General features: G+C 39.1%; 2 protein-coding genes across 2 annotated transcripts in view; one reads left to right on the top strand and one right to left on the bottom strand.

Moving 5' to 3' along the window:
* Positions 1 to 9,153, bottom strand: part of LOC139576702 (LIM domain kinase 2-like) — a 34,888-nt gene extending 25,735 nt beyond the window's left edge. Inside the window, exon 1 of the mRNA XM_071403049.1 lies at positions 8,813 to 9,153. Coding sequence (XP_071259150.1) covers positions 8,813 to 8,828 — 16 coding nt within the window. The 5' untranslated portion in view covers positions 8,829 to 9,153. The remainder of the gene's footprint in view (positions 1 to 8,812) is intronic.
* Positions 9,154 to 13,834: 4,681 nt separating this feature from the next.
* The window catches only part of LOC139576701 (sodium- and chloride-dependent GABA transporter ine-like), a 58,274-nt gene continuing 45,523 nt past the window's right edge, over positions 13,835 to 26,585 (top strand). The window contains exons 1-2 of the mRNA XM_071403045.1: positions 13,835 to 14,622; positions 18,622 to 18,756. Coding sequence (XP_071259146.1) covers positions 14,382 to 14,622; positions 18,622 to 18,756 — 376 coding nt within the window. The 5' untranslated portion in view covers positions 13,835 to 14,381. The remainder of the gene's footprint in view (positions 14,623 to 18,621; positions 18,757 to 26,585) is intronic.

Genomic DNA, 26,585 nt, shown 5'->3' with positions numbered 1-26,585 from the left:
CCTCAGATCCTCAAAAAGTTCTACAGCTGCACCATTGAGAGCATCTTGACTGGCTGCATCACCGCTTGGTATGGCAACTGCTTGATATTTGACTGCAAGGCACTACAGAGGGTAGTGCATACGGCACAGTACATCACTGGGGCAGCGCTCCCTGCCATCCAGGACCTCTATACCAGGTGGTTTCAGAGGAAGGCCCTTAAAAATGGTCAAACACTCTAGCCAACCAAGTCATAGACTGTTTTGCTACTACACAGCAAGCAGTACTGATGAAGTCTGGAACCAAAAGGACTCCTGAACCCCCAAGCAATAAAACTTAAATAGTTAGCCAAATAGTCCGTGTAGCTATCTGCATTGACAATTTTTACACTATTCTGACTCATCACATACGCTGCTGCTACTGTTTATTATCTATCCTGTTGCCTAGTCACTTTACCCCTACCTACGCTACATGGCCAAAAGTATGTGGACACATGCTCGTCGAACATCTCATTTCGAAATCATGGACATTAATATGGAGTTGGTCTCCCATTTGCTGCTATAACAACTTCCACTCTTCTGGGAAGGCTTGACACTAGATGTTGGAACATTGCTGCGGGTACTTGTTTCAATTCAGCCAAAAGACCATTAATGAGGTCGGGCACTGATGTCAGGCGATTAGGCCTGGCTCGCAGTCGGCATTCTAATTCATCCCAAAGGTGTTCGATGGGGTTGAGGTCAGGGCTTTGTGCAGGCCAGTCAAGGCCAGAAATTGGACAAACTGACTAGTTGCAAAAGTGGCATTCTATGACGGTGCCACGTTTAAAGTTACTGAGCTCTTCATTTATGGCCATTCTACTGCCAGTGTTTGTCTATTGAGATTGCATGGGTGTGTGCTCGATTTCATACACCTGTCAGCAACGGGTGTGGCTGAAATAGCAACATTCACTAATTTGAAGGTTGGTCCACATACATTGATCATATAGTGTTTATGTACAGTTGAAGTCAGAAGTTTATATACACTTAGGTTGGAGTCATTAAAACTCGTTTTTCAACCACTCCACAAATTTCTTGTTCACAAACTATAGTTTTGGCAAGTCGGTTAGAACATCTACTTTGTGCATGACACAAGTCATTTTTCCAACAATTGTTTACAGACAGATTATTTCACTGTATCACAATTCCAGTGGGTCAGAAGTTTACATGCACTAAGTTCACTGTGCCTTTAAACAACTTGGAAAATTCCAGAAATTTGTGTCATGGCTTTAGAAGCCTCTAATAGGCTAATTGACATAATTTGAGTCAGTTGGAGGTGTACCTGTGGATGTATTTCAAGGCCTACCTTCAAACTCAGTGCCTCTTTGCTTGACATCATGGGAAAATCAAAAAGAAAAATCAGCCAAGACCTCAGAAAAATAATTGTAGACCTCAACAAGTCTGGTTCATCCTTGGGAGCAATTTCCAAATACCTGAAGGTACCACATTAATCTGTACAAACAATAGTATGCAAGTATAAACACCATGTAACCACCCAGCAGTCATACCGCTCAGGAAGGAGACACGTCATCTAGAGATGAACGTACTTTGGTGCGAAAAGTGCAAATCAATCCCAGAACAACAGCAAAGGACCTTGAAGATGCTGGAGGAAACAGGTACAAAAGTATCTATATCCACAGTAAAACGAGTCCTATATCGACATAACCTGAAAGGTCGCTCAGCAAGGAAGAAGCCACTGCTCCAAAATCGGCATAAAAAAAGCCAGACTACGGTTTGCAACTGCACATGGGGACAAAGCTCGTACTTTTTGGAGAAATGTCCTCTGGTCTGATGAAACAAAAATGGAACTGTTTGGCCATAATGACTATCATTATGTTTGGAGGAAAAAGGGGGAGGCTTGCAAGCCGAAGAACACCATTCCAACCGGAAAGCACGGGGGTGGCAGCATCATGTTGTGGGGGTGCATTGCTGCAGCAGGGACTGGTGCACTTCACAAAATAGATGGCATCATGAGGAAAGAAAATGATGTGGATATATTGAAGCAACATCTCAAGACATCAGTCAGGAAGTTAAAGCTTGGTCGCAAATGGGTCTTCCAAATGGACAAAGACCCCAAGCATACTTCCAAAGTTGTGGCAAAATGGCTTAAGGACAACAAAGTCAAGGTATTGGAGTGGCCATCACAAAAAGCCCTGACCTCAATCCCATAGAAAATTTGTGGGTAGAACTGAAAAAGCGTGTGCGAGCAAGGAGGCCTACGAACAAACCTGACTCAGTTACATCAGCTCTGTCAGGAGGAATGGGCCAAAATTCACCCAACTTATTGTGGGAAGCTTGTGGAAGGCTATCCGAAACATTTGACCCAAGTTAAACAATTTAAAGGCAATGCTACCAAATACTAATTGAGTTTGTAAACTTCTGACCCACTGGGAATGTGATGAAAGAAATAAAAGCTGAAATAAAAATCACTATTATTCTGACATTTCACATTCTTAAAATAAAGTGGTGATCCTAACTGACCTAAGACAGGGAATTTTTACTAGGATTAAAATGTCAGGAATTGTGAAAAACTGAGTTTAAATGTAATTGGCTAAGGTGTATGTAAACTTCTGACTTCAACTGTACATACATACCACCCTCAATTACCTTGTACATCGACTCGTACTGGTACCCCGTGTTTATAGCCAAGCTATCGGTACTCATTGTGTATTTATTTATCATGCTATTATTTTTCTTTGCATTGTTGGGAAGGGCCTGTAAGTAAGCATCTCACTTAGTCCACACCTGTTGTTTACGAAGCATGTGACAAATAACATTTTATCTACTCTTTTTGCATAGTCACATTTTTCTTAAGAAGATAGGGAAATACCTGCAATTCGAAGTAATTGCAAATACCATGGTTATAGGGGTACAGTTTTTTTTTGTCGCTGTGTTTTTCTAATCCACAATGTACAGAAAGTATTCACACCACTTGACTCTTTCCACATTTTGTTGTGTTAGACTGAATTTAAAATTGATCAAATGTTGATTTTGTGTCACTGGCCTGCCTACACACACACATGCTTTTAGAAATTATGCTTTTAGAAATTTTTTACAAAGCTGAAATGTCGAGTCAATAAGTATTCAACCCCTTTGCTATGGCAAGCCTAAATAAGTTCAGGAGTAAACATTTGCTTAACAAGTCATAAAAAGTTGCCTGGACTCACTCTGTGTGCAATAATAGTGTTTAACATGATTTTTGTATGACTACCTCATCTCTGTACCCCACACATACAACTAATCTGTATGGTCCCTCAATCAAGCAGTGAAAAGAAGGGCCCCTATTGGTAGATGGGTAAAAATAAAAACGCATATATTGAATATCCCTTTGAGCATGGTGAACTTATTAATTACACTTTGGATGGTGTATCAATACACCCAGTCACTACGAAGATACAGATGTCCTTCCCAACTTAGTTGCCGGAGAGGAAGGAAACAGCTCGGGGATTTCACCAGGAGGCCAATAGTGACTTTAAAACATTTAAAATAGTTTAATGGCTGTGATAGGAGAAAACTGATAATGGATCAACAACATTGTAGTTACTCCACAATACTATCCTAAATGACAGAGTGAAAAGAAGGAAGCCTGTAGAACAGGGATCATCAACTAGATTCAACCGTGGGCCTATTTTTTTCTTGAGTGGATGGTCAGGAACATAATTACAAATCATTTGTAGACTGGAAATTGACTGCAAGAAGTCCAAACATTTATAATATTTGACATTTTATTTGAAAATGTCTTACATTTGTTTACGATCACATCTCTCTCTTATGCGTGGGAATACTTGGGAACAGAATCCTTAAATTAAAATAACTTGGAGCTGATTTCCTGGTGTTTTTACAGTCTTATGTCCCCCCTCCCCCCAAAAAATAAAATAAATAATAATAATTAAAACTTGGGGTGCCAAATACTAGCACAAAATTGGGGAACCCTGCTGCAGAGAATAAAAATATTACAAAACATGCATCCTGATTTTAATAAAGCATTGAAGTAAAACTGCAAAAAAATGTGGCAAAGAAATTTACTTTATGTCCTTTAGACAAAGTATTATGTTTGGGACAAATCCAACACAACACATCACTGAGTACCACTCTTCATATTTTCAACCATGGTGGTGGTTGCATCATGTTATGGGTATACTTGTCATCGGCAAGAACTAGAGAGTTATTTAGGATAAAAAGTAATGGAATAGAGCTAAGCACATGCAAAATCCTAGAGGAAAACCTGCTTTCCGTCTGCTTTCCAACAGACACTGGGAGACAAATTCACCTTCCAGCAGGACAATAACCTAAAACTCAATGACAAATGTACACTGGAGTTGCTGTTCCTGAGTGGCCCAATTACAGTTGACTTAAATCTGCTTCAATGTCTACAGCAAGACTTGAAAACGTCTGTGTAGCAAGGATCAACAACCAACTTGACAGAACTTTAATATTTTTTGTTTTTATAATGTGCAAAAGGCTCACAGCTATAATTGCTGCCAAAGGTGATTCTAACTTGTATTCTCAAGGGCGTGAAATCTTATGCAAATTAGATATTTCTTAAAATAAGTTTTCACTTTCTCATTATGGGGTATTGTCTGTAGATGTGAGAATAATAATATATATATATTTTTTAAATGTAGGTAGTAACAACAAAATGCAGACTGTACCTCCGACTACATCGTGTCGCAGTCAGTCGATACTTGCAAAAATGTGAATTCTTAAAACGCTTACCGTGTACCTATGTCTGTCCTGTGTAAAGACGTGCTTTTCTTTGTTTGCTGAAATCCGTAGTTTGGGATTTCTTTTATGTGATCTGTCAAACTATGCCCCATAATCCACTGTTTTCCAATGGAGTAGGAAGTTACGACTTCAAGCGGGCAATACCTCTTGTAGTCTTTACTGAAGACTAATCTCTTCAGTAGGTCCTACGATTGAGTGTAGTCTGGCCCAGGGTAGCGTAGGTGAACGGCAAGGCACTGGAGCGACGAACTGCCCTTGCTGTCTCTGCCTGGCCGGCTCCCCTCTCTCCACTGGGATTCTCTGCCTCTGACCCTATTACGGGTCACTGGCTTACTAGTGCTCTAGTCACTTGAGTGGGTTGAGTCACAGACGGTTTTGCGCCCCCTTGAGCTTGTGCGGTGGAGGAGATATTTTTGGGCTATACTCAGCCTCGTCTCAGGGCAGTAAACTGGTGGTCTGTTGATATTCCTCTAGTGGTGTGGGGCTGTGCTTTGGCAAAGTGGGTGGAGTTATATCCTGCCCGGTTGGCCCTGTCCGGGGGTATCGTCGGACGGGGCCAGTGTCCCCTGAACCACCCGTCTCAGTCTCCAGTATCTATGCTGCAATAATCTATGTGCCGGGGGGCAAGGGTTAGTCTGTTACATCTGGTGTAATTCTCCTGTCTTCTCTGGTGTCCTGTATGAATTGAAGTATGCTTCCTAGGATTATGCCTCAGGAATACCTGGCCTGATGACTCCTGGCTGTCCCCAGTCCACTTGGTCGTGCAGCTGCTCCAGTTTCAACTGTTCTGCCTGCGGCTAGGGAACCCTGACCTGTTCACCGGACATGCTACCTTGTCCCAAACCTGCTATTTTCGACTCTCTGCCGCACCTGCTGTCTCGAACTCTGAATGCTCGGCTATAAAAAGCCAACTGATATTTACTCGTGAGGTACTGACCTGTTGCACCCTCTACAACCACAGTGATTATTTGACCCTGCTGGTCATCTATGAATGTTTGAACATCTTGATAACAATCTGGCCTTAATGGCCATGTACTCTAATAATCTCCACCCGGCACAGCCGGAAGAGGACTGGCCACCCCTCAGAGCCTGGTTCCTCTCTAGGTTTCTTCCTAGGTTCCTGCCGTTCTAGGGAGTTTTTACTAGCCACCGTGCTTCTACATCTGCATTGCTTGCTGTTTGGGGTTTTAGGCTGGGTTTCTGTATAGCACTTTGTGACATCTGCGGATGTAAAAAGGGCATTATAAATACATTTGAATGATTGATTGATACTTGTACCCGTGCTTGCCCTGATTGTTAGAGTTGTCAGTTGGAATTGGCAGAGATCCTGAAAATGGAACCTTGGCAGAGGTTCAGAAAATTCTACTTTTATCAAAAACTACAAATTTCAGTAAACAAAGAAAGGTGCCCTTTACACTGGACAAACATTCGACAGCGACTCGATGTAGTTGGGGGGTACAGTTCGCCCAGACTCGTCGCACCTCACCTCCATTGATGTGATGTTCATCGTGGAGTTGAGAAACTCTGCTACTGTTTTTGTAGAACATAGGGTGACACAGGCTGTTTACATTATAAAGTTATAAAGTTAGGGCTATAAGTGATTCTCAAGTAACAAGGAAAACTTTCAGACAAGCCTGCGCATCATTCTTAAACAAGATCTTTCATTGAGCTATTCCCAAAGTTTTGTTCTCACAAAAGCCTGCACCCACGACGCTTCCATTCCAATAGAGAGCAATAGTAATGTCGTCTTTTTGTAGGCACTAACTCCGCCATGGCTCGCTGGCCAAAGCTTATGGTGAAATTAATCCTTTTTGGGGGGATAAACGCCAAAAATAAGGTTTGTGGTAAACACAGGCTTAGGAGATCTTATATGTTTTGTTCTAGGAGATAATCTTCATCAGCTGAAGTAAAATGTTCATAATTTTGAAGCATTTATATAAACAAAACAAGCACATAAAGGCTTCATAATTCATAAAGGTAAAGTTAACTTACTGAAGAGATCTCCTAAGCCTGTGTTAACCTCAGACCCTATTAATTTCCCCCATAGGAATGGCTGAACAAACCAGGGGTAACTCGTTTCCGTTTTTTAGGACTACAAGCTGGGATGAAAACATTACAACCGTTTACTCATAAAAAAAAAAAAAAATCTAATTTAGCAGATGCTCTTATCCAGAGCGACTTACAGTGGCGCTTGCAACGCCAGGGTTGTGAGTGCATACATTGTCACACTTTTTCATACTGGTCCCCCATGGGAATCATACCCACAACCCTGGTGTTGCAAGTGCCATGCTCTACCAACCGAGCCACACGGGACCTACTTCAAATGTAAAACACAAACAAGAGTTTCTATTGAACAAATTCAGGTAGGTCCCTCCCTGTTTCCTCTGTTTGCTTCTTAAAAATGTTTCTGTAATGAATACACCCCTAGCAAGCTCTATGTAATGAATATGGTGGGAAAACTTAGGGATTTAGAATTGAGTGGGCGCGTTCGAGCAGCTCACTTTTGTCAAGTCGGTGACCTTTCAAAGTGTGTTGCATTATGGGGATGAAAATTGTCTGACTTGCGCCTAAATGTCGACTGCATGAACTTTACAACAACCATGTGATCAATGGTCATGAGGTCGACTGCAATTTTCTGCAGTTGCCCCTCACCAGCTGCAACTTGCAGCCATCACCTGCATTGTGGGAGGCAATAACTGTCAACCAATCATTAAAGTGTTTTTGTCTGACCCACGCGATCAGGACGTGACTGAAACAGGAAGCAACTTTGCCGCAATGTATACAGTGTACAAATGATTGACATTTGAGTCCCTCTCTCCCTAATTGATAGTACAATGTACACACATATTTATAGTGTGTGATATGGAGACATGTTTATTTCAACATTACAAAGAAAAGCTTATCAACAATGGCAACACTGCCATGTTGCACTGAGCCTTGCTGTTGGAAAACCAATCAGTGTCTGACTTTCGGCTGTCACAGATGTACCTCCCTCAACTTCCCTCCTCGACTTTCATCTGAAGTAGGTTGCTTCCAATTAGGTATATAAAACCTGGATTGCTGATGCTATGTATTGGCCATTGAGATACTTTGAAGCCACCGGTTGGCAATAATGGCACTCCCCAGTAGAAGCAGTACTCCATAGGAATTAAAGGAATTATACAGTATTTCAAAGAAATGCTTCAAGGACAAATTACATGAATTTAAAAAAAACAATTGTAGTGAGGACAGTGACATTAGTAATCTCAAAAAAATATACTTTAAGGAAAATGTTTACATATTTTGTATTTTTAGCTCACATAATATAATTTAAAAGTATGCATTAAGGTGTCTAATAGAATAAATGTGGCAAAAACAAATGTAGATATTAATAAATGCATTTCTATAGCTTCCAAAATATTTTTTACAACGGTGGGGGAGTGCCAAGATGGAGGCAAGGTGGCTTCAACACAGCGCCCCCATCAGTAATTCTAGTGTATATATAAATTATTGGTTGCTTCAGCTTTACCACTCAAACAAGCCCAATGAATCCAAGAAGCTAAATTTAAGTTTGAGTAAAATCTTATTTCTTCATATTTCAACAGTTTACAGCAGGTATAAAACGTGCAGCAAAATTCTAGCTCCCTCAACAATGCAGTAACCTACATTAATCAATAACAGTAAAGTCCAAAATAACAAGTAATAGGGGTAGTATTCATAGTAATAATTGACTATATTTACAAATATAAAGTGGGTAGTGAATTGGACTCGCAGTAGAATACATAGTATAATTCATCATAATCAGCTTTACTTTGATGGCAGAATCATTGCCGTAGTTAGAAAGTAACTATGCATGTCATGATGATCAGATACATTGTAGCAAATTCTCATTTGACGTAAACACTACCAGGTCGAAAATTGACCAAGTCCAGAAAATAGTGCGTCCCCCCTACTGGATGTAACTATGGCTTCCCTTTACACACCAAGTATTTTTTTTTATATACCAACAATATATTTTTTTAAATCCACATTGTTATCCACATGTAGGCTAAGCTAATTGACAATTTAATGGGGGAAAAAAGTTTAGACCGCTCACCTTCCAGTTCCTCCATATAGCTAATTTCTGTGTGTCGTCGATTTTTTTTCTTCTCAGAAAGTTCTCATCGTGATCCAGCATGAGTTACAATGGGGTGTTTTCATTCTACGCATCCAAAAATCTTAAAATCCAGTTCTAGGGAAATTGTCCGCTAAATCCCGTCACATTTTCCAAGGAAGGTTAATATCACAGCTCTGTTTTGCAGTAGCCTAACTTTGTTAGCAGGATAAATGACGTCATGCAGTTGAAATTCCTGTACGGAGACCGGAAGGAATCAAACAGCAACACCTGGAACAGGAGAAAATAATTGGAGAGCCCACAGGCCAATATCCCCTACTACACTGAAACGGGAGCACCATCTACTGTCAAAAAGTAGGGATCTCAATTTATTTCTCCACACAGGATAGCTACTATTCTACGGTTTGGTGGAGTGGATACATATACACTACCTTTCAAAAGTTTTAGAACACCTACTCATTCAAGGGGTTTTCTTTATTTGTACTATTTTCTACATTGTAGAAATGATAGTGAAGACATCAAAACTATGAAATAACACATATGGAATTATGTAGTAACCAAAAAAGTGTTAAACAATCAAAATATTTTTTATATTTGAGATTCTTCAAATAGCCACCCTTTGCTTTGATGACAGCTTTGCACACTCTTGGCATTCTCTCAACCCAAGCAAGTCTCTACATGATTCCATATGTGTTATTTCATACAATGTCGAAAATAGTACAAACATAGAAAACCCCTTGAATGAGTAGGTGTTCTAAAACTTTTGACCTGCGCCCAGTTTTTCATAAGTTATCTTAAGTTAGGCCCTAATCTATGGATTTCATGACTGGGCATGGGCGCAGCCATAGGTGGGCCTAGTCCCACACACTTGGGAACCAGGCCCAGGCCCAGCCAATCAGATTTAGTTTTTTTCCCCACAAAAGGGCTTTATTACAGACAGAAATATGCCTCAGCTCCCCCTCAGACGATCCCGGAGGTGAAGAAGCTGGATGTGGAGGTCCTGGGGCTGGCGTGGTTACACGTGTTCTGCGGTTGTGAGGCCTGTTGGATGTACTGCCAAATTCTCTAAATCGACGTAGAGAAACGAACGTTCAATTCTTTGGCAACAGCTCTGGTGGACATTCCTGCAGTCAGCATGCCAATTGCACACTCCCTCAAAACTTGAGACATCTGTGGTATTGTGTTGTGTGACAAAACTACACATTTTAAAGTGGCCTTTTATTATCCCCGGCATAAGGTGCAACTGTGTAATGATCATGCTGTTTAAATCAGCTTCTTGATATGCCACACCTGTCCGGTGGATGGATTATCTTGGCAAAGGAAATGCTCACTAACAGGGATGTAAACATTTGAAAAAAATAAGCTTTTTATACATAAAGAACATTTCTGGGATATTTTATTTCAGTTCATGAAACATGGGACCAACACTTTACATGTTGCGTTCATATTTTTGTTCAGTATATCTGGATTTCACCTATCAGATAGGATTAAAGGCATAGAAATAGAATGAATAGAACAGGAGTCCCCATTCAAGTAAATTATCTGTCCGTTCTGTTCATAATTTTTTTAATGCATTTATTCCTCTAGATAGACATAACTTTTGAAAAACTGGGCCAAAACACAACTGACACTAGCCAACCAAAATGGTTAACAATCACACTGAATACCTTGTAACTCCAAACCAAGCCGCTAGAAGAAGCCATTGTGAGTCTGTGGCACTTTTTGGTAGATCGCTATATAACAATAAAAATCAATCTACCCCTACCCAAGTGATGTTTGTTTCAATTAATTAAGGTCTTATCAACATTTTTATAATGAAACTAGTTAATTTATTATTCAAATCAAAGTTTTGGTCACATACAGTACACAGATTTGCAGATGCTATTTCAGGTGCAGCTAATTGCTTGTGTTTCTAATTGTGTTGTATTACTGAATGAAACTGAGGAGATGCACTCAAACCAGCCTTTGTGATTTAACTTACGTTATGTTAACTACATTACTTTAGTTGACTGCTTTGAGCAAAACTTGAATATAATCTAACATATTCTAGAAGCCTATTGTTTGTGTATGACTTTTATTTATTGTTCACTTGTTTTTCAACAATGTCAGGTACAGACAGGGACGAATGGGGTAAGACACAGGGGGTAAGAAATAATTTGAACATCACAGGTATAAATTCCCACTGTGACCATGATAAAATGCAATGTGAATTGTGATGTACTACTGAATGAAACTGAGGAGATGCACTCACACCAGCCTTTGTGATTTAACTTATGTTAACTACATTACTTTAGTTGGCTGCTTTGAGCAAAACCTGTATGTAATATAATCTATTCTGGGAGCCTAGTGTGTGTGGAATATTTTTGGACCATTGGCTTCCCTGAAAACAGGTACTGACAAGAGGAGCAATACGAGTCTGTCAGAGGTCGTCATGCTGATGGGGATGGTGATGTTGGCTTTGGTGGTCCACACAACGAAGAAGCAGGTGTCCCTTCCAGTGATGTGGAACTGACCTTCGACCAGTAAGAATCGTCTTCACGGAGGCTGTAAGACCCTTTCTCCTTGAAATAGAAATTCTTCGACTTGACTGCCTCTTCAAATGGTAAGGTCCCTTGCGCCATTGGGACACATGACCTCCACCACGGCTGTGGTGCCCACCAGACCATCCAGTGAGGCACCCAGGATCCCAGATCTCGTGACCTAAAGCCCTAACTCCTGCACACCCATCCCTGTAGCCATTTGCCTTGATGCCTCACTGGATGGTCTGGTGCCCTCCTCGTCATTATCTGTGCCCCACTATACAGACACCCCATCCAACGACTGATCTGAGGACCCTTTTTAGCAACGAAGGAGTAACACGCTTGGCCCTAACCACTGCTCCATAATTGCTGGCCGTCAACCTCCCTCTTCTCATGGTTGGGGGTTGGTGCGCGGTCCAACTGTTGCCTGCCGTATAGCCTTCTGTGCTCCACCAACAGCGCCATCCCAGCCAGGATGCCTGCATACTCCAGGTGCCCTTGTTTTTTAACAATGTCTGGTACAGACAGGGATGACAGAGAGGGTAGCGGTTTTTCCTGGTTCAGGTTCAAGGATAATTTGAAGTGTTTGTAAAATGAACTATGTGAAAAATGAATGGTGGAAAGACAATTGGAACCATTTCCGTGTTTGACCACTATGTTTTCAAATCAAATCAAATTTTATTTGTCACGTACACATGGTTAGCAGACGTTAATGCGAGTGTAGTGAAATGCTTGTGCTTTTAGTTCCGACCATGCAGTAATATCTAACAAGTAATCTAACAATTTCACAACAACTACCTTATACACAAGTGTAAAGGAATTAATAAGAATATGTACATAAAAATATATGGATGAGCGAAGGCCGAACGGCATAGGCAAAATGCAGTAGATGGTATAGAGTACAGTATATACATATGAGATGAGTAATGTAGGGTATGTAAACATTATAAAGTGGCATTGTTTAAAGTGGCTAGTGATACATTTATTACATCCAATTTTTAATTATTAAAGTGGCTAGAGATTTGACTCAGTATGTTGGCAGCAGCCACTCAATGTTAGTGATGGCTGTTTAACAGTCTGATGGCCTTGAGATATAAGCTGTTTTTCAGTCTCTCGGTCCCAGCTTTGACGCACTTGTACTGACCTCGCCTTCTGGATGATAGCGGAGTGAACAGGCAGTGGCTCTGGTGGTTGTTGATTAATAAACAATGCCATGCTGGTGGGTGGTACCAATCAAATAAAACCCAGCCTTCAATTAAACATAAGCGGGAAATTATTTATACGAAATTTCATAAGACACGCCATTGGCACAAATTTGCATGAAGCAGGCAGTTCGGTTACAACTCTGACTTATTGACTTGCATCATTGTGCAACATCATGGGTAAACTCTGGCCATCTTTCAACTCGAAAAAGTGGATTTCTAATGGTGTGGACGGTTAACCTGTCCCAGTTAATATATCCCACTCTTTCTGAATTCACCCTATATTGAAATCTAAAACCATAAGATCTCTTTGTTTCTGGGTATTACTGATAATTGATTTCCTTAGATAGTGAGGCTTGTTCCTCCAAATAAAATTATTAAGAATCGCATCTAAATCCTTTACAAATCAAGCGATAATGAAAGATAATCCACTGAAAAGGTTTGATTTGAGTGTTTACACAGGCAGCCCAATTCTGTTATTTTTTTTCACTAATTGGTCTTTTGACCAAACACATGCAATCTTTTCAAGTCTGCGCTTTTCAGAGCTGATCTGATTTATTAAAAGACCAATTAGTGAAAAAAATGGGTCTGCCTGTGTGAACGCAGCATTTAAAACAGTGACGTCAGACATCGCACCAATGGTTTATATATACACTTGATGATTTATAAGGGGCACTGTTTTGAAGCCCCCGCGCCTCCATCTTGGCACTCCCTCACTATCGTAAAACACATTTTGGAGCTATAGAAATGCATTTATTAATGTCTCAATTCGTTTCTGCCACGTTTATTATATAAAAGACCCCTTAATGCAACTTTTAAATTATATAATGTGAGCTAAACATACAAACAAAACCTGAAAAAATATATTAAAAAAACATTTTCCCTAAAGTATAATTATTAGAGACTACTAATGTTACGGTCGTCTCCACTACAACAAAATAAAAATAGAATGTAATTTTGTAAATACATGTGACACTTAATTGAAATACTGTGGAATGTCATTCATTTTAAGGAGGACTGTGCCTACGGGGTAGAGCCAATATGGCCGACCCGTGGCTCCAGAGCCTGTCAATGGCCAATACATAGCATCAGCAATCCAGGGATTATATACATAATTGCATCACACTCGACTCAGACCAAATCTTAACTTTAACCACACTGCTAAACTTATGCCTAACCCTAACCTTAAATTAAGACCATTTTTGTGTTCATTAATTTTGACTGCCAATTTGTAGTTTGTGGCTGTGGTAACTAGTGGAAACCCACAACAAGGGCTTCGCTAGGAAACTACGGCACGTTGGGGCGGGATCCCGATTTTTTTTTATGACGGTACATAAGCAGGTAGAATGACATTTTTTAGGTCAATGTTTCGGTGGGTTCATTGAGATATAATAAGAACGGGTAGGTTACCGGGAGTTTAGTGCATATTATCCTGCATGTGAATTGATGGTAAATCGGGGCATTAGTTGTGATATGTCAGGCAGTCGTCGAATGAGGTGTCATCTGATGCCTACAGTAAGATAGCGCACGTTGTAGGCTAAAGCTAGTATACCAATATAATTGTGTTTCATAAGGGAATTGAGTTGTCCAGATTGTCTGTAGCCTATTTGGTTTAGACATTTTAGTCGTGCGGCTATTATATATTTCCTGCTATAGGCTTTGTTCATAATATTCAGTATTATCCTACTGATTTATTCTGTTATAAAGATTCTCGTCACACTTAGCCTATTGATTAAGCTGAACATTCGACTGTTATCTGTTAGTAAGTGGCATAATAGCCCATAACTTAATTGAAATTGTTGGTGAGAGTTAAGACTATTACACTTTACAATGGGAGTGGGGTCCGAAAAGACATCATCCACCACCAAGGCGGTCTACAAAGAGGAGACTGATATTGCTTTGAAAGCACCCTTAAACGTAGATGCTATGTTATCAAAGAAAGTGGGGCACGCGACAGCAGAAAGAGCCACCTGGGGTTGCCGCATTGAGTTCGTCCTCGCGTCAGTGGGGTACGCGGTGGGACTTGGGAACGTGTGGCGCTTTCCATACCTCTGCTACAGGAGCGGTGGAGGTAAGCATGTATATGTGGAAGTATAAATCCAGAAAGATTTTTCGGTTTGTTTAATTTAGAAATGAGTTTAATTACTGAGCACAGTCACATGAAGTTTGCAATCCTGTTTGTTGCAATTTTTTATTGCAACATACACATGATCAGTGCAGTGAAATGTGTTGTTTTACGGTGTCAGCCATAGTAGTATAGAACCCCTGGAGCAAATTACGGTTAAGTGCCTTGCTCAAGGGCACATCAACAGACTTTTCACTTTGTAGGCTTGGGTATTCAAACTGGTGACCTTCGGTTACTGGACCAACATTCTAACTGCTAGTCTACCTGCCAACAGGTATGAGCAATCTATGATGTAGCCTACATAAACTTTACTTGTGGTGTATTTGCCTTTTGGTTGAACAATAGCCTTACTAATTTAAAAAGGAGAAGCCTTTTCACTATGCAATAACAAGGTTGCTTTCAGAATAAAGATAATGTGTTAATTTATGTTGGATGTTTGTTTCTTGAAGATGTATGACATTTTGCTTACTTGCTGATTTTAATCTTACTTGCATGCCTTTTATAGAATATAGGATTGAGCCAAATGCTGCCATATGGATTCTGTTTTTAATAAAATGTTGAAACTTGGATCTCAGGGATTCTATCTGCCCCATCCTCTGAAATGCACCGCAAAGGAAGACTTTCAGGTTGAGATTAAGGTCAAGATGATATTAATATAAACTGGACTTCTTGAAGGAGCCAGGAGACACACGACTAATTTTGCTGGGACTGTCTTGGAGTGGTCTAAGTGGGGAGGGGAAAACTGAAAACGAGCTGTTATTGGCAGAGGTTTGGAACTCTTGTTTGTATTGTTCTATTAACGAATTATCACCAGGCAGGCAAAAACTCTATCCCAAACTCTATCTTTTCGAACAGATCTTACACTAAAATTATATGATAATTTTCACAGTATTATTCAAACCACATAGGTGGAAATATATATATATATTTTTTTGTATTTATTTTATTTAACCTTTTTTTAACTAGGCAAGTCTAACGAGGAAATACAACAGAACACAATCATCACAATCATCAGTGTCTGTTGTTTGGGAAGGTCTGATGTTTTGCCGTGTCACACATGCCTAGATCTCAGCTGTGCCAGATGTAAGCCAAGGCAATGCAAAGTCATGATGATGATGATGCAACAGTAAAGGACCAGTGCAGTCAAAAACGTGACTTTTCTATGATATATATATATATATATATATCATAGAAAAATCACGTTTTTGGTTCAATTCAATTGAAATTGTTTTTGATTCAATTGAAATTGAAATCCTTTACTGTAAAGGACCAGTGCAGTCAAAAACGTGATGGTCCTTTACTGTTGCATCATCATCATGACTTTGCATTGCCTTGGCTTACATCTGGCACAGCTGAGATCTAGGCATGTGTGACTTGGCAAAACATCAGACCTTCCCAAACAACAGACACTGATGATTGTGATGATTGTGTGACTTGGCAAAACATCAGACCTTCCCAAACAACAGACACTGATGATTGTGATGATTGTGTTCTGTTGTATTTCCTCGTTAGACTTGCCTAGTTAAAAAAAGGTTAAATAAAATAAATACAAATAGTTTACTTCTTCTCCTGCTTTGCCAGGGACCTCACTGTATAACAAAAATGTGCTACCTTGACAGATACCATCACACTGGTTTGCTCAGGCACTTAGAAGGCACTAAATTAATCTGGCATTCATTCACATCCCTGGTTTATGTAGCAGACATAAATTGGATTTATAATCTCGTGGGGGAATTGCCTCTTGGTCTAATGGTCAAGATGTATGTTTCTCCTGTGAGGAACCAGGGTTCAGATCCTGTCTGTGACAACTACAATAAGGGGTCTGTATCTCATTCCCTCACCCGAGAGCTTAAAACAAGTATAAGGACATTTCTAGTTGTAGTATAGGGAATTAAGACTGTCTGTCTTGGTTTTATTACAGTAAGACATACCATGTGTTGCCTATTCATCCTCCTTGGTGTTAAGCTATCTGTCATGGTAATTACCATATATGACCGTTTCCTGGGCTAGCAGTCCAGACCTCTATCCAGTTACTGAGATAGGGTGGATCTGCTCTGTAAACGGAGATGCTGTATTAGTGGTAGTAGTAGACAATAGTTGATGGTGCACTGCCTGGGTCGAGTTTCAATTGAATTGAACCAACATTGAGAGTTCATTGTTTCTTGTATTTGAGTGCTAGCAAAGCAACTTCTCTAAACCCATGATCACTACTGAGTAGGGCTGGGAATTGCCAGGGACCTCACGATACGATATTATCACAGTATTTAGGTGCAGGTATGATTTATGTATTGCGATTTTCACGATTCTATATGTATTGAGAATTGATGTTCCAAACATATTGCTCACTATATGTCTGCTGCAGAAAAGACAAGAGAGCATGAGATCTGTCATGGAAATAAGTGCTGAAAACATGTTGGCTTACTATTTAAAAAGAAAATGGAGAACAAGCTATAGGATGAAAAATACCAGAGTTTTGGCACAAGTATAGCAGACTAGCGCCAGCTAACGCTACCTACAGTAGCAAAAACAGAAATCGATAATTGGAGTCAAATATCAATGTAATATCATCCCAAAATTATATTGCGATATGTAACTATATCGATTTCCCCCCCTCCCCACACCAGTGCCATGGATCTGGGGGGGGGCTTGGGCCTCAGGCCTTGAAAAATACAAAATTCAACTGATTGAAAGTATAAGGGGATATCAGTGAGAAATGCCGTGGTCAAGGCTACGACGGCGCCAGTGCAATGAGTGGAGCTTACTCAGGTGTTCAAAAGCGCATATCACGGGCCTCCTTTGCTCTGACATGCACTGCCAACTGTGGCACCTTATATAAACCGATGCCTTTCCAAATCATGTCCAATCAATTGAATTTACCACAGGTAGATTCCAAGTTGTAGAAATATCTCAAGGATGATCAATGGAAACAGGATGTACCTGAGCTCAATTTCAAGACTCATAGCAAAATACTTAAATATGGTAAATAAGGTATTTGTTTTTATTTTTGTATAAATTTGCAAAAATGTCTAAACCTGTTTTCACTTTGTCATTATGGGGTACTGTGTGTAGATTGAGGGGGGAAAAATTATTGAATCCATTTTAGAATAAGGCTGTAAGGTAACAAAATGTGGAAAAAGAGAATGGGTCTTAATATTTTCCAAAGCCGCTGTATCTTGGCACGCATCATTCAAGACTAAGTTTAAGTTGTGTGCAGCGCAATGGACCTACAGGCCGTAGTGAAAACATTTGCACACAAAAAAGGAGGACTTCAGGAGACCGGGGAGTCTCTCTTGTTGGATTTGATTTCATTTCATTTACCTTGAATATTGCAGCCCATTTGTGTAGGCGATAAGCCAGACAAAATCCGCTGAGTTCAACAATAAATAATGGCTGAATTTATCCTCAAGCCGACTACTTTTTTTTCTCTCATTGTTTGGCTATGTGTTTCATGTGTCATTTAAAAAAAGTGTATAAATAGCAGCCAAATACAGTATATAGCTATAGATTGTACACTGCAGAATGAAACAATCCCCACTAAGCTAGTGATTTGAGGGTGGACTGACTGTATTATTTGGCATTAATAGACTGGTTTCACAACAACTTTCTATCCAAGCTGGGAGGTAGCGTGAGGACGGCTCATGTCATGCAGGTTCAAGTAGCCTATACAGGACAGTTGTATATTAAAATAAAAATATATATTGGTAGTTGATTAGTATGTTGCATCAAACATTTATTTTACAATCAGCAATGTTTGAATTTCCAACATACGTTATTGCCACCAGCCAGCAATTTGTGACACTGTATAGCTTTGTGAAATGTTAGGCTTAACAAACTCCGACCTTGCGGGGATCCAGAGAAACTGCAAATAAAACAAGACATTTATTGTTTATCTTGAACACTTCTTGTGTTACTAATCTATTTGGCTCCATATCTCCCTTCGTTTAGGTGCCTTTCTCATTCCTTACTTTCTGATGCTGTTTCTGTGTGGCATCCCCCTTCTCTTCATGGAGTTTGCTATTGGGCAGTACACCCGTCTGGGACCGGTGCATGCTCTAGCCACAATCTGCCCCTTGTTCAAAGGTGAGTGATATCCACAGGCCTATGGTTCCCAAGACCTCACACATGTTTAACCTTTATCCACCATTTTCTGTTGGTTTTAGTCAACCTGGAAGAGTCCAGCAAAGAGACAATGATATTTGAATGAGCGCATATGTACAGTTGGCCTACTTGGCACAGGTAAAGGGATTAACATGTGGAGGTTCAGGTTGCTCCTTTGTTCAAAAGGGGAAGGGTTTAATAAACTGTTATCAGGTTCCGGTGTTACTCGACAATGTCATATGACTCAAAATTGGCTTTAAACAATAGTCTACATCTTTGTTGACATGTTATCAATTATTTAGACATTACACATGAATAGCCTATTGGGTTTATACTAGGTGTTCACAGAATAAAATAATAATAGAAAGATTTATGCAATTAACTGCCACTCATAAGTATTTACACTATACCACCCATGCAATAATTTTGCACCATTACTTTCACCCTTAAGTGTTCTTCACTAATTAACTTTTTTTTCGAAAACAAGGTGCACCCTGTTGTTTAGCTCTAATTTAAGCTCTCCTTCCCACGTTAGAGATTCCTGCCCATGTGCTACAAGTTATAAAAGGAATGGCCTTTGTACAAACAGTCCTTTATAAATAAGATGTTTCTTAAAAGCTGTGCTTGTTCACAGCTTGTTTTTTTTTTTCATCTGTCACATGTTCAGTTTCATACCTACTGTTCATGGGTAACACTTCATGTGTTATACATAAGCTTTCCAGTACACATAGTGTCTGATGGATTATTTTTAAATGAACTATTTCCAAATATCATTATTAGTATGGATAAAGCCTAAATCATTGTTGTAACTTGTTATGGACGTTTATCACACATCATAATGTTTTACGTTTTCTTTTGCGTTAACGTTGATCTGAAAGGCTTATTGATGCCACTAGAAATTAAACGTTACCAATAATGTACATAGTATTATGTAACAGACCCATCCTTATAGACCAACTAAGGAGAAATGTGATGAATTGTATCAAGTAATTCTTTAAAGTTTCAGTTTATTTTGGTTAGATGGGTTTGCACCTGTTATTTTCTGAAGTGAATAAAATCATATTCCTTCTTAACCTCATGTTCAATGTTTTATGTTTCAGGCCCCTCTGAAAAGAACAGGTGCCAATGTGAAGTAATACAGAGTAAAATCCACATTTGTGAGATTTTTTTTTATCCGTGACAATTAACTGTTGGCCAGTCTTCTTTCCATCTAGTTAAATAGTACACTGACATGATGTTTGCCCATTTTGGCTTCACTTCACAGTGAAAGGAGTGATCCTACAATGTGGGCCTAATTAGTTCAAGAGGAAACCTGTCGTGTGAGTGTACTTATGCCCAGTTTGGTTTGGTATTATAAGGTGATGTGCTGATAAACAGGAATCCAAGTGCACAGGTTAAAAAACATAGACTTAACCTTCCCACTGGGCACAAACTGCCCAAACTATACGTTGACAAACTTAATTTGTCAACGTATAGTGATGTGGAAAATACATTGGATTTGAAAAAAGTAATCAACTGTTTTGAGGGTGACATTTTAACCACTGGATTATGTCATCATGGTAATCAAGTTTCTACAAAGACAAACCTTGTATAAAATATGTTGAATCTGTACCTTAAAACAATGTACTGGAGAATTGATTTGTCTACAGCTACCCTCTGGTCTTCTATCAAGGGTTTTAACCAAGCCCAGCCCTGCTTAGCTAGGATATTTTTCACTGACTATTACCAATGTGCTATTTTGACAATGACTGTTGTGAAATCTCCACATAAAAACTAAATAGATTCACAGTCATTCCAAGGAGTAGGTCTAACAGAGCAAATTAATCATCAATGATGCCATTTAGGCCTATATAACCTTTGCAAAGTCATCAACAGCTATTGTTTGAATTCAACCCAGTATTCAACAAACAAAAGGCCTAGCGAAATGTAATGATATTTAGGGCTCAATTCAATCTAAATATCAGGTATCACTGAAGCGTTACAGATTTCCCAATTTGATATTTCCAATGGAGCCTACTTACAGTGCCTTCAGAAAGTAACATTCACTGTCTTCTTGGTTAGCAACTCCAGTGTAGATTTGGCCTTGTATTTTGGGTCTCCAGTGTCTGGTGGAAAGCAGACGGAACCAGATATTTGGTTTCTTTTTTTATCCTGAAAAATTATTACAAGCATGCCCATAACGTGATGCAGCCACCACTATGCTTGAAAATATGGAGAGTGGTCCTCAGTAATGTGTTGTATTGGATTTGCCCCCAAACATAACACTTTGTATTCAGGACAAAAAGTAAATTGCCTTGCCACATTTTTTGCAGTATTACATTATTGCCTTGTTGCAAACAGGATGCTTGTTTTGGAATATTTTTATTCTGTACAGGAGTACCTACAATGTTGATCCATCCTCAATTTTCTCCCTCATGGTGAAATCCCTGAGCGGTTTCCTTCCTCTCCGGCAATTGAGTTAGGAAGGATGCCTGTATCTTTTGTAGTGACTGGGTGTATTGATACGCCATCCAAAGTGTAATGAATAACTTCACCATCCTCAAAGGGATATTCAATGTCTGCTTTTTTAAAATATATTTTTTTACCCATCTACCAATAGGTGCCCTTCTCTGCAAGGCATTGGATAACCTCTGTGGTCTTTGTGATTGAATCAGTTTTTGACATTCACTGCTTGACTGAGGGATCTTACAATTATCTGTATGTATGAGGTACAGAGATGAGGTAGTCATTAAAAAATCATGTTAAACACTATTGCACACAGAGTGAGTCCATACAACTTATTACGTGACTTGTTAAGCACATTTTTACTCCTGAACTTTAGGCTTGCCATAATAAAGGGATTGCAAATGTATTGACTCAGGACATTTCAGCTTTTAATTTTTAATTAATTTGTATACATTTTGAAAAACATTTCCACTTTGACATTATGAGGTATTGTATGTAGGCCAGTGACCCAAAAAATCAAAATGTAATCAATTTTAAATTCAGGCTGTAACTGTAACTTTTTCCACTCAAAATGTGGAAAAAGAAAAGTGGTGTGAATACTTCCTGAAGGCTCTGAATGCAGCATTCACTGTGAATGTGGTCTCCGCTAACAAGGGAACATAGCCTTTAAATTCCGATCAACTGAAGTTCAGCATTACAGCGTGATGTTGCGTTGATGTCAACACAACCAAATATCAACATTTGAAGGAGATCCCACCCAGGGATGTACTGTAACTACGCCTTGGATAGTTCCATCTGTGCCACTGACAGTCTGCCATAATCCAATTTATAAATTATTAATTTGCAGAAAAAATTTAATTAATGTCTCCATCTCAACCAAACATCTATGTTAAAGAATGTAAAGTGCATTTAAAATTTGATTTGATTTAGTCCTATTCTTTAACTTAGATTTTTGGTTGAGATGGAGACGTGCAAAAATAACAAAATATCTTACGTTGTATTCTCATTTTAACCTTATGCTTTTAAGTGGTTGAAAGCGCATTGATAGGCAGTTGGATGACAACTAAACCAAACATCTGACATTGTCAGAGTTGAAAAGAAAAAGCCACATCTCAGACTGGCCAATAAAAATAAAATATTAAAATGGGCAAAAGAACACAGACACTGGACAGAGGAACTCTGTGGACAAAAAATTGGCTTTTCTTTCAAAAACAAGGACATTTCTGTGACCCCAACTTTTGAACGGTAGTGTAGGTTGCAATCTCATTGATCAACGTCTCAACCAAATATTACCCAATTATCCACTTTGAAATGACATATTGTGCCCAGTGGATTGTCCTTAAATTCAGGTTAAGAAGTTGGGATGTAAGTTAATGTTTGCTATATCAACAGTACATTTTATGGCATTGGCATCAGTATCATCAATTATTAGAACAATGTCAATAGAAGTAACACCAATGCAGTGGTTTTCTTCGAGGGGTAAGTTGTTTAAACATGTTGCACAAAGCACCACACAAGCAGTTTGCTGTTTAGGGTGACAATGTACAAACAAATAAGACCAACCTCAAATTGTTTCAGATTAATAAACACAAAGTTTATTAATAGTGAATAATAATTTAGCACAACATTTTCAGGTTATACTGTAGTTCCACTTCACTTTGAACTATTTGTCATGATATAAATTTCATGGTGCAATTCAATAGAATTGTTCATGCAAGTTTGTGGCAAATGACATTTTTCTGTTACCTTGACACATCCACACTATGTTATCCAACCTAATCGCTGAATGTGTATTAACATTATTTTATTATATTATTATTTTATGAGCTGACAAACTGTTATTAATGGTAATTACAGGTGCCATGTTTTCCATATTTCTTACACTTGCTTCATGGCAGATAATTGAAGTGAAGTGTTTGTATATGTTCATAGTAGTTATAGTAGGTTGGCTTCTGTCAAACTATCTTTCACATCTCGTTGATTGATTGATTGAATAGGGGGATGGGACTTCCGCCATGATTTGAGGGGGCCGTGTCCAGTTGTAATTAAATGAGAAGCAAGTGGTTTCACCCATGATTTGGGAGGTTGGTAATTAGGTTTTGTTATGTTTAATTAAGACTCTATAATTAGGTTTGTGTGGGTGTTGTCTGTGATTTAATGTCTGTTTATATCATCTGACGTAATGCTAGGTAGAACTTGACCCGGGAGTCGTGATTTATGACTCCAGATGTCAAATCTGGGATTAGGGACTGATTTCTATAGAAGGATGTTTGTACTCACAAAAAGATAGTTACACATGTTAACATATGTAACATTTAAAATATTATTACATTTGTAAGATAATTGAAGATCTCTTGCCCATATGAATATAATTCTATCCACTGACGCTGCAGACAACAGTTTTCAAGAAGTTACATTGGTGATGGAAAATGTCTGATGTTCAAAGATCTACATCATCACACGGGATACATTAGATCACCCGCATAAGCCTTTGCGAGGGTTAAATCTGCATAAACATTGTTGATTCGCTGTTACCTTAAGACAAGACAGGCCCTCTCCCCCTCTGTAAATAAGGGGTGGTGTGTCTTGACTTGTAGCTGTAGCCTGGTTGTGAGTTTGGGTGGTAGATGTAAATAGGGAGAAAGGGGGTGACAGGTGAAAGTAGATATTGTCTGATAGTACCAATTTGATAACCTTAAAGTCTGGTTTCACAGAATTGATTGATGTACTATAAACATATTACATTTAAAATATTATTCGATCAGATTTTTAAGATGACAAAGGATCTCTCACACACACAATTATATCCACTGATGTAGCATACATCCATTTTCTAGAATTATGGTTTACATTTTTACATCCCATACACTAATACTAGTAGATCGGGGGGGGGGGGGGGGGGTAGATCAGCTTTAATATTGCAGATTGTGGCTTCTATCAATTCAATTGTCTGCATAATTCACAAGTGCAAATCAATACACACTTAGGTTGGCGTCATTAACTCGTTTTTCAACCACTCCACAAATTTCTTGTTCACAAACTATAGTTTTGGTCAGTTAGGACTTTGGTTAGACAAACTATAGTTTTGGTCGTTTATCTACTTTGTGCATGACACGTAATTTTTCCAACAATTGTTTGCAGACAGATTATTTCACTTATAACTCACTGTATCACAATTCCAGTGGGTCAGACGTTTACATACACTAAATTGATTGTGCCTTGGAAAATTCTGTAAAATGATGTCATGGCTTTAGAAGCTTCTGATAGGCTAATTGACATAATTTGAGTCAATTGGAGGTGTACCTGTGGATGTATTTCAAGGCCTACCTTCAAACTCAGTGCCTCTTTGCATGACATCATGGTAAAATCAAAAGAAATCAGCCAAGACCTCAGAAAAAATTTTGTAGACCTCAACATGTCTGGTTCATCCTTGGGAGCAATTTCCAAATGCCTGAAGGTACCACGTTCATCTGTACAAACAATAGGACGCAAGTATAAACACCATGGGACCACGCAGCCATCATACCGCTCAAGAAAAAGACGCATTCTGTCTCCTAGAGATGAACGTACTTTGGTGCGAAAAGTGCAAATCAATCCCAGAACAACAGCAAAGGACATTGTGAAGATGCTGGAGGAAACGGGTACAAAAGTATCTATATCCACAGTAAAACGAGTCCTATATCGACATAACCTGAAAGGCCCCTCGGCAAGGAAGAAGCCACTGCTCCAAAACCGCCATAAAAAAAAGCCAGATTACAATTTGCAACTGCACATGGAGACAAAGATCATACTATTTGGAGAAATGTCCTCCGGTCTGATGAAACAAAAATAGAACTGTTTGGCCATAATGACCATCGTTATGTTTGGAGGAAGAGGAGAGGCTTGCAAGCCGAAGAACACCATTCCAACCGTGAAGCATGGGGGTGGCAGCATCATGTTGTGGGGGTGCTTTGCTGCAGTAGGGACTGGTGCACTTCACAAAATAGATGGCAGGAAAATTATGTGTGTATATTGAAGCAAGATCTCAAGACATCAGTCAGGAAGTTAAAGCTTGGTCGCAAATGGGTCTTCCAAATGGACAATGACCCCAAGCATACTTCCAAAGTTGTGGCAAAATGGCTTAAGGACAACAAAATCAAGGTATTGGAGTGGCCATCACAAAAAGCCCTGACCTCAATCCCATTGAAAATGTGTGGGCAAAACTGAAAAAAGCGTGTGCAAGCAAGAAGGCCTACAAACCTGACTCAGTTACACCAGCGCTGTCAGGAGGAATGGGCCAAAATTCACCCAACTTATTGTGGGAAGCTTGTGGAAGGCTACCCAAAATGTTTGACCCAAGTTAAACAATTTAAAGGCAGTACTCTCAATTAGTATTTGGTAGCATGTAAACTTCTGACCCACTGGGAATGTGATGAAAGAAATAAAAGCTGAAATAAATAATTCTCTCTCCTATTATTCTGACATTTCACATTCTTAAAATAAAGTGGTGAACCTAACTGACCTAAGACAGGGAATTTTTACTAGGATTAAATATCAGGAATTGTGAAACACTTTAGCCAAATACATTTAAACTCAGTTTATGTAAACTTCCGACTTCAACTATATAAATTATATATATATCATTTTTTAAATAGCTAACATTTCGATAGCCATAATAAATAGGTTTGCTGACAGTGGACAACCTTGTTTTACTCCACTAGACAGTTGTTAATACTTTCTGAGAAGCAGCCATTATTTACTATTTTACAACTAGGGTTACTATACATAACTTTAACCCATTGTATAAGAGATTGTCCAGGCCCTTTATATATAAATTCCAGTCGTACTTTATCAAAGGCCTTTTCAAGGTCGGCTATGAATACCAGACCTGGTTCCTCAAATGTGTTCTATTGTTTCTAGTACTTGTCTTATATTATCTCCAATGTATCGTCCATGTTAAAAGCTGTATGACTAGGATAAATCATATCCGACAATACCTTTTTTAATTCTATGCACTATGCATTTTGCTCGAATTTTGGCATCACAACAAGTGTAAGGGGTCTCCAGTTTTTTACCATTTTTATTGGAGTAGTAATAACATCTTAATAATGGTAGTTTGAGTACAATGAAAAAATGTGTTATGCCTCAACTGGTATACCATCAAGCCCTGCAGTTTTCCCGGACTATAAGTCTTTAATTGCATCTAGAAGTTCATCCTCTGTAATTAGGCCTTCACATGAGTCTGTACCTTAGTTAAGTGCAATATATGTTCTAATACCGTATCCAAACCGTCCACGCACCATTGTGCCCAAATAGATTTTTGTCCCCCCACACCAAACACGATCACGACACGCAGGTAGAAATATCAAAACAAACTCTGAACCAAT

Source organism: Salvelinus alpinus, chromosome 5 (genome assembly GCF_045679555.1).
Source record: "Salvelinus alpinus chromosome 5, SLU_Salpinus.1, whole genome shotgun sequence".
Lineage (NCBI taxonomy): Eukaryota > Metazoa > Chordata > Actinopteri > Salmoniformes > Salmonidae > Salvelinus > Salvelinus alpinus.
This window is presented reverse-complemented; position numbering and strand designations above follow the sequence as displayed.